The 8,609-nt window shown below is 44.8% G+C and overlaps 1 protein-coding gene across 4 annotated transcripts in view; it reads right to left on the minus strand.

Annotated features, from left to right (window-relative positions):
• DPP8 (dipeptidyl-peptidase 8) overlaps window positions 1–6,672 on the minus strand; it is a 20,168-nt gene extending 13,496 nt beyond the window's left edge. For 3 of the 4 annotated variants that reach the window (XM_010075532.1, XM_010075547.1, XM_010075540.1), the window contains exons 1-6: window positions 6,409–6,672; window positions 4,721–4,833; window positions 3,622–3,795; window positions 2,539–2,707; window positions 1,208–1,318; window positions 709–837 (exon numbers count right to left, since the gene is read on the minus strand). In XM_010075532.1, coding sequence (XP_010073834.1) covers window positions 709–837; window positions 1,208–1,318; window positions 2,539–2,707; window positions 3,622–3,795; window positions 4,721–4,833; window positions 6,409–6,667 — 955 coding nt within the window. In that variant the 5' untranslated portion in view covers window positions 6,668–6,672. Of the gene's footprint in view, window positions 1–708; window positions 838–1,201; window positions 1,319–2,538; window positions 2,708–3,621; window positions 3,796–4,720; window positions 4,834–6,408 lie in introns of all 4 variants that reach the window. The other variant, XM_010075524.1, reaches the window with a different exon arrangement.
• Window positions 6,673–8,609: the final 1,937 nt, after the last annotated feature.

Here is an 8,609-nt window from a genome sequence, read left to right on the forward strand (position 1 = left end):
CTGTGAGCAATGTGCCCTGCTGAAACAGCAGGGAAATCTCAGAAGAACAAGGGTCAAACTGTTCAAACTTGCCTCAGCAGGTCTGCTTAAGTCCCATTTCCCTGCTTCCAATGGCACTTCACTTAATATGCTTCAAGCCTACCCTCACTCCTTTACTGCTGAAGCCTCCAGATCATTTACTGTTTGCAAATATGACAACAGAGGGTTTTCCTGACAGGCTGTAAGCCGAGTTTGTTGTTCAAAGTCCAAGGGCAATCACAGGGACCAGAGTCCTTCAGAACTTGGACTACCAGGGCATTGCCAGCAGCTAAACAGAAACCTCCCAAAAACATCAAAAGGCCATAATCCTGCAGCTATTCCCTCAGAGACACGGGGCTGTAATGAGAATCAACTCCTCAACAACTCAAATCTGCCAGGATCTGAGACAGCAGCTCCAAAATAATGACAATCAGATAGGGTTTCTGTCAACTCCTGAGAGACTCAGAGCTCTTAGGAACCACATGGCTGGAATATTGGCACAGTCACCAGTGACTAACCTAACCTCCACAGCAGCCATTTCCCCAAACACATTTCTACCACCTGGACACCAATTCAAAGACTCCTCAACACTTCTCCCACAACCCCCTGGCTCTAGGCTAGGAAAGTCACTGCTGGCAGGCACATGGAATAAAATGTGTGTTTCCCAGAAACAGAGGTGTAAGGTCTCACCAGTTTTGGGGTACCGGAAGGAATCTGTTCTTCTTGTCTCCAGCATGGGCGATGTGACATGAATAATTTCCACTTCTGACTCATCATTTTCTTCATAAAGAATTCGAAGAACTTTGCCTCCATTCAGTGCTGTAAAAGAATTAACATTTCCTGGTCAGAACAGCTCTCATTATCAGTTATTGCAGGCATCAATACTCTCCCAGGAGCATAAGCAGGTTGCAAGGATGAAGAAAAATCCACCAAAGTCTGTTATTCATGTTTTATTATGCAAAACACTCTGAGATTCTTACAATTCCTTCCCTTGTTGCGAGAAGAAAAGTCTCTTCCTCCAGTAATGTGCTCACAAGGCCACTGTAACTTGCCCACCACTACAGATAGTTCAAAAGGAGCTACGAGTATAAGGTTCTTATCTTGCACAAAGACAAGTAACAGAAAAAATAACTCTGTACTGGACAGCACAGCAGTGGAATCACTACTTGTGCCTGTCAGCCACACTTACTGGGCTGTGCCTTTGGGCTCCACCAGTAGCCAGTGTATCTGTCAAACTCTTCCTGCAGCACAAAAGTAGCCACGCCAGCAGATTTTGGATCCTCCTCAACGTTGGCCAGTTCTAAAAAAAGACACAAAAGAATTAGTTCATGATGTACTGCAGAATCAAACCAGTTCTGCATTATCCTAGACATAGCCCAAGTTCACCCCCCGGCAACAATTACACGGTCATAAATCTGACTTCTCAGCAGATCTGTTTTCTGCTTCCACCCTGCTCTGTTGATTTATTTAGGGAGGATCTAATCCTCTCTGACATGGCAGGAAAGGAAAGCCATCCTCCCTTCTTACTCTACCCAATTAGTCTCTCAATTTTCTATGCAGTAGTTGAAGAAAGAAAATGTTCTCTCTATCTGAGCTCAATGAATCGGAAAAACAACTTTTAAGAATCAAAGGAAAAAAAACCCAAACCTTTCTGAACAACTGAAACTGAAGTATCAACATTCAGAAAAATGAAAGCATCAGTGTTTCATTCACTGTATGAACCAAAAGTAACAGACTTACATAACATCTCAACATGATGACATATGCATAGAGCTTCAATATTTCTCCTGTTACCCTGGAGGTAACTTAGCAGCGCTCCATAAATAATTATCATCTGAGAGGGAGTCATTGCTACAGTTTATTTTTAATATACTTACATAATATTTTAATATTTAACATTTAAATAAGCTAAAGTATTATTATAAAGTGTCAGAAATTTTAATTTAACTAAAATTTAAATGATACAGTTTAAATACAAAATATTATTTAAATACCAAATGCAATCTCTTTTTAAAAAGTATTTTAGACACAATTTCCCATTTTCCTTCCTCCAGGACATATGTCTAAAACATAGCTGAAGAGGGTAAGAAGCGAGGACCTAAGTTACCGAGTATGAGGGGCCAGCAGAAGCCACAGTGCTATTCACAAACGATCTCTATTGTTTCTAAAAGGCCCTGCAGCCTGATTTCACCGACAGAAACTTTCCTCCAGCAATATTCCACCCACAGCTCCTCCACACAAAAAAGGCTGTTCCAGTAAAAAGGCATGTGCTGTGTTTCAGGAGAAGAGCCCTTCCATACGGATTCAACAAATAACTCCCTTTGCCAGATTCCACAGCACAGGGAAAAGAATCACCCCACAATATCTTCACTAGAGGGAACACAGAACGTGACAAACAAGGTGGAATGAACAGCGGCCATTCCCCCAGATTTCAGAAGAACCCCTGGTGCCATTGCTTAATTCAGTCTAGCAAGAAGAAGTGCAGAGGAGGCGCAGAGATTTTAATTCAGGATGCATTACCATTGTGCACAAACGTTAGCCTCCTTTCTTCTCTGGTTTCTATATTAGATATCCAGATGTCATTGCTATGGATAAATGCAATCCAATTTGGATCAGCTGGACAAAGCTTGGGATCCATCCGGATATTTGGACAACTGGTCTCTACCAGAATGGGTCTTAAAGGCTGTTGCTGTTTGAAAGAAAGGAAAAAAAAAAAGAAAAAAAAAGCACAGTAAACAATAACACACAGACACTTACAGAAACCAACCTGGATTATCAGAAGGTCTCCAAGACCACAGAAGTGGACACTGACTTCAAATACATAGGTTTACAACAGAGAAATCTATCAGTTTTACACACAGAAAAATACTATGCAGATATTTTATACGGGAAGTTGTGCTTCTGCCACAGTTGCACAGATCCCACCAGGGCCTCTTTCACCAGTGCTGGGGACTAGCCACAAATCAGAAGGCAGCTTGCCTAGAGAAGCCTGGCACACTCTTAGAAACAGCACCCTAAAAAGGGCACAACATACAACTTTTTCTTCCAAAACCAACTCAGGGTACAGTAAACTCCCCCTGACAATAGACATTAGGCATTTATTATAATAATAAGAAATTATTTCAGCTCTGAAGTCCAGCTACAGCACCAGCAGAGTAAAGGCTGCTTGTTCTGCAAGTTATACAGCCAAATCTTGTAACAGCACTGACTGCCCAACAGTGACATCCAAACCACAGCTGGGGAACAAAAGTTGCCTCTGATGTGACTTCTGACTACATGAAAGAGCACAGAGCATCACAGCCTTTGTGTGGCTTTTTATTGGCATTGCTACTTATGAAAAATCAACAAAATGTGGTGTTGCCTTGCCCTGGCTCGCTGACAAGGTTTTTACTATTTCTTGTAATTCTGCAAGTTTCTACAACCATGGAAATGCATCCCTACGGAGGACTTCTCCACATTTCAAGGGTTGTCAGGGCTCCTTGCCATGCTAGTGCAGCAACACCTGATGATCACACTCTTTGTCTTTCACTCCAAGCCAAAAGAGCTTCTAGCCAGAGCAAGACAGTACTGCAGTGAGACAGCAGGAGCGAAGAGTAAACTCACAGTGAATCCATGAGGGCCTCCATCTTTTACATGATAAATTCCACTCCCAGCCTGGAACAGAAAGGTGCCACTTTCTCGGTGGTAATCGTAAGAGGCAATCCCAATCGTGCCAATTCTCTTCCTCTCCCGTAGCAACTCCTCTTCACGAGAGTACATCCCATAGTCCAGGATGGCCTGAACACAGGCAGAGAAGCACAATCAACACCTCTGCTCTGCACGTCTTACTGTATTGTCAGAGCATCTCTGCGTGCCAAGCTTCCAGGAGCAGATGGCTGTGCAGACACCCTCCTCCTCCAGAATCCTGCTGGCAGCCAGAAGCCCGCTCCTGCTTGTGCCTCTGCAATCAGCACTTGTAGGTGCAGGTCACGATCAGATCCTACACAACCATAAACCCGACAGCCACTTCTCCCATAGCCAGGCTGGCATTATTTCCAATATTCACTGGTATAAGAAAATTTTTTTTACAGAATGAGCAGGAGAGTTTTTGCTAACTTTCACAGATACACAGTGGCTGATCTAGTGGGAGGAGGACACAGCATGAATTTTATGTCTAGCTGACAGCCTTAGGAAATAACATGGAAAAAAAACAATTCCACACAGTGTTTGTCCCACCTCCTCCAACCTACCATGGTGCACGGGGTGGGACTGGCGCAGGCTTGCTATGCTCAGAGGTGAAAAGGGGACACACACCCCAGTGAGTGGGAAAGGGACCCTCTGCTCCAGCATGAGTCACGGAGCCACAGGCTGATCCTCAGGAGGATTCATCACTTTGTAAGACAGTGATTACTGGAGACTACAGGCTCCTTCAGCAATCCCCAGGATCTCACAGCACAGAATTTGATGCAAATTAGCACTTGCAATCTCTGCCGGCCAAGGAGGAATCATCCAGCACACACAGTTTTTATGACACACAAAGGCTGTAGCTTCAAACACCGATGAGAAAACTCTGCTTTTTTCCGAGATGGCTGCAGAGTTAGCCAAGCACAAGGAGAATCTTAAAATGTTTAAACCATAAACTCCAAACATTAATGACAGCTTATAGGTGCAACCCCGTGTACTTGCTGTGTTGCTAAGAAGCGAGAAGGAAATCAAGACCCACCGGAAAAAGATCCAGAAGAGGCTTCCAGGAAAGCAACAGGACAGCAGCTTTGTTTATTGTTTTGGGAATTTCAGAGTAGAAGAGCGTGTTCTCCCTGTTCTCCCCAGACATTGCTATTGTGAAAGTGAGAAAAAAAAAAAAAGTATATTAGCTTTCTGTTAATAATCCAAACACTTTCAAAGAATACTGAGGAAGAGTTTCACAGGCCCCTTCTACCAGAGAAACTATTAACAGTCTCTGCTCCACAGCCTCGCTCTGGGAATTTCCTGCTTCACAGAAATGCTAGTCACAGAGAAGGCAGAGAACAAGGAGCTTACCCCATGCTGCCTGAAGCATATCTGTGTCTTCTCAAAGGCTGGGGACCCTTTTATTTTATAAGCTTTTAAAACCAAGAAGGACCTTTCTGCTAATTCCCCTGGCTGAAACACAGCATGACGCAGCTTGTGTTTCAAAGATAATGCATCTTTAGGAAGGTTTGAACGTCCCTTTCCTGCCCTTCTCCCTCAGTGCTATTCATATTTCTGAAAGCTCCTGCCAAGGCACGTGGGGATCAGCCCAGAGGGAGCCAGATGTGCCCCGGTGATGGCCACGTCTGACCTATAGCTCAGGAAGTGGCACACAGGAAACCAGAGCTCATCTCAGCTGGGGTCAGCCTTAACCCACCCTCAACGTGCTCAAACTCAACGTCACTCAAGGATTCTGACCCTCATCTTCCGAAAAGGGGAAAAAGAGACAGGTCAGCAACTTTCTGGTCATGCCACTGCACAGCACATGCAAAGACTCTGTGAATCCCAAATCAGAGCTTGAGCAACCAGCCTGAGCAGCAAGCAATGGGGCTAGAACACGGTGCTAGAACACAGAATTCTTTTGCTCCAGTCATTGCTTCTCCCCCGACCCAGCTTTTCACAGACTTATGTTCAGCTAGAGCAGCTTTTGACACAGGGGCTGCTCCAAAAAGCCCCCCAGAAGGTTGCCCACAGTATCATTTCCAGTGCCAACTCACTTCAAGCACAGCTGCAATTTAGAGGTGCAGATATATCAAGTGAACACTAATTACCGAAACAACACAGAAGCGAGGCACTGAGGCAGGAACAATAAACTACATTAAATTCTTTATTATCAAGACCAAAAATGTTGAGAAAAACACTTACTCTTTAAGCTAGCCCTGCTCTACAGTGCTATTTATTCCCTCCAGAATCCCTGGAAAACCTACTCCATCAGTAGCTGAAGCACAAAATACTTTCAAAATTCTGTTTATAATCTCTGTTTTGGTAGGAAACTTTGAAGGAGAAAAAGGTTCTACCCACTACTTGTAATGAAGAGAAAGGTGATCAAACTGACACAGCTTTTGGAGAGGGGATATCCTACTTGGAGTGAAGAGAAAAGGGACTGAACAGACTTAACCTGTCCTCCCAGCTAGGGAACATGCACCAAAGGCTACTTCACAGTTTTTTTCCAGCTCCAACAGGCCTAATGGGTCACCTCCAACCACACCATTTCAGTGGGAGATCACATGGCAAGTTTTAAGGAGACATTACAATCATGATCACGACATTTGACCAGCCAACCCCTCCTGAAATCCATTCTGATTTAACCGCCAGAAACGTCCAGTTCTCGGGAACAATCAAACCTGAACAGCCTCTGCAGTGACTGCTTACTCAAGACAGGGGCTGTCACAGCAAGCTTACCCAGATAGTAGATCCTATCAGAATGAGGTCCTTCAGGATCATTTTTCTTCACAAACGTGAAGTCGTGAGGGGCTTTTGCCATCATGTACCCATGATACTTCCGTGTATCTGTGAGCAGTTTCCGAAGCTGGCTCCAAGAATGTCTCTCTACATAGAAAGGTTCCAGTTTTGGCTGCTCCTCTCTCTCGACCTGCTCCTCACGGCTCGCAGTTTCAAAGATTTCAAGGCCCGGCTGTTCAGTTTCCATGGCTGCTGCCATGTTGCATGTTTCTGGAAGAAGAGAATAGCAGAGGATCAGCACTGCCTTCCAGCAGCCCAGCAAACATTCACTCCAGACTCCCAAAGTACACCACAGCATAAGCACTATAAGAAAACCACATTTTATGTGGGAAAAAACCAGCAGAACGAAAAGGACTAGGAAAGAAATTTTCTGCTGTGGAAAACAGGCTGCCAATGCTCAGCATTTCAGAATGGGACTAAGAACTTCATAGACCCACACAGATTTATTGCTGTTTGCCTTTCCCAACCCCTCCCCACATACCAACTACTCAGTTCATGAAGTGGATACATTCTTCCCTGTTAAGCTCCTACCTGTGTCGTCCTCCCTGTGATCTGCATGAATATCACCGCACTACAACTGATATCAGAACAGGGGATGATTAGAACTGTAGCAAGATCTGAGACAACTAACCACTTAGAACAAACAATATTAGTAGCTGATTTGGAACCACCAGGCCACTCGCAATGGTCCTAGGCACCTGCATGCCCTTACTCCCATTAGTCTCCTATGATTTTCTTGGGTTTGTTTGCATTTCCTTTCAAACAAAGCTTGGAAGGGTCTAGCAACAATCATCATTATTGTACCATGTCAAGGACAGAATTACATATACTGTATGGATGACACTCCTACAGAAGAGTCAGGCAATACCAGAAAGAGGACACAGTGAAAAAAGCATTTTCCAAATTGATTTATCTGCAGCATAAGTCTTATCCTCCCAAACAGGCTGTTAATTTAGCAGATCTCTCTTCCTGCAGTCAGCTGTGTTTTACAAAGTGTATCTGAGCTGGAATTAACAGCCCAGATGTCTGGCAAGAGGAAACCAAGTCTTCCCACTGTAAATCCCAGATCTGAGGGCAGCATCCAAAAGGATCCAGGCTATAAACTCCCACCACATAGTTCACTACCAGAAACCCCAAGGTGTAAGGACTGTCAGTCCTCAAAAGGAGAGGGCTTTTTCTATATATAGAACGGAAAGACTGCACAACTGTTCTGCACACTGCTAGGGCAGAGCTTGGTGGCCTCAGCCTGACAAAAACATGAATACAGACTAAATAAAGCATTCCCATGAGCAAACAGGCACTAAAAGACCACTGAATATCAAGGCACAGGCTTGGGCAGCACAGCTGCTTGAGACAAAGCTCCCTGATGGACTGGCTCTCCTGTGGCTCCACACAGCAGCTGAGATATCTCATCACAGATGACTGAAAGAGACGACCTACACCTTGGACCAAACCCATTTTAACACAGACTGCTAAAAGTCAAGCAGGGCAAGTCTGGATTAAAAGGCTGGTTCCACCTTTGACAATACAAACACAAGTCTTTCTTTTGTTTGAGCTACTTAGAACACAAAAATGCAGCACAAGTTAAACAACCCCGTAAAACTGGAACGAGTCCAAACCCATACACAGAACAGTGCCCTGCTCAAAATGTGTTATAAAACGACAATGAGACTTCAAACCTGAATCAGAAAACTCTCATCTGATTTGCAGAATTCCAACAAAGAAAAACCTCCTTTCCCTGAGATGCTGGTATGTTTTAACCCGACCTACTTCTCACACTCCCTTCCCAAGAATAAGACATAAAGAATGAAGAGCAGCAGACTTTAACGAGCAAACATGAGCACTGCCGCCCAGCAAGGTGATGTTAGTCCAGGGTAACGTGAGGATCCACTTCCCAGAAGATCACTGCGGGATCTCTACTGCAGCCACCTTCTGCCACGTAAAGCTTTTTATTTCCACCTTCCTGCAGCCAACAGAGAGCCCGCTTCATCCCTCACACCAGCTCAAGGGACCCTCCAGCCCCACAGTACCGTAAGACCCCTCGTATCGGCAGGGTGCGCGGGAGGGACAGGTCGGTTCTCAGCGGGGTGAACAGCCCCGGGCCTGCCCGTGCCGCCGAGGTCGGAGAAAGCGAGGAGACA

This window comes from Pterocles gutturalis, unplaced genomic scaffold, assembly GCF_000699245.1.
Source record: "Pterocles gutturalis isolate BGI_N339 unplaced genomic scaffold, ASM69924v1 scaffold39396, whole genome shotgun sequence".
In the NCBI taxonomy this organism is placed as follows: domain Eukaryota; kingdom Metazoa; phylum Chordata; class Aves; order Pterocliformes; family Pteroclidae; genus Pterocles; species Pterocles gutturalis.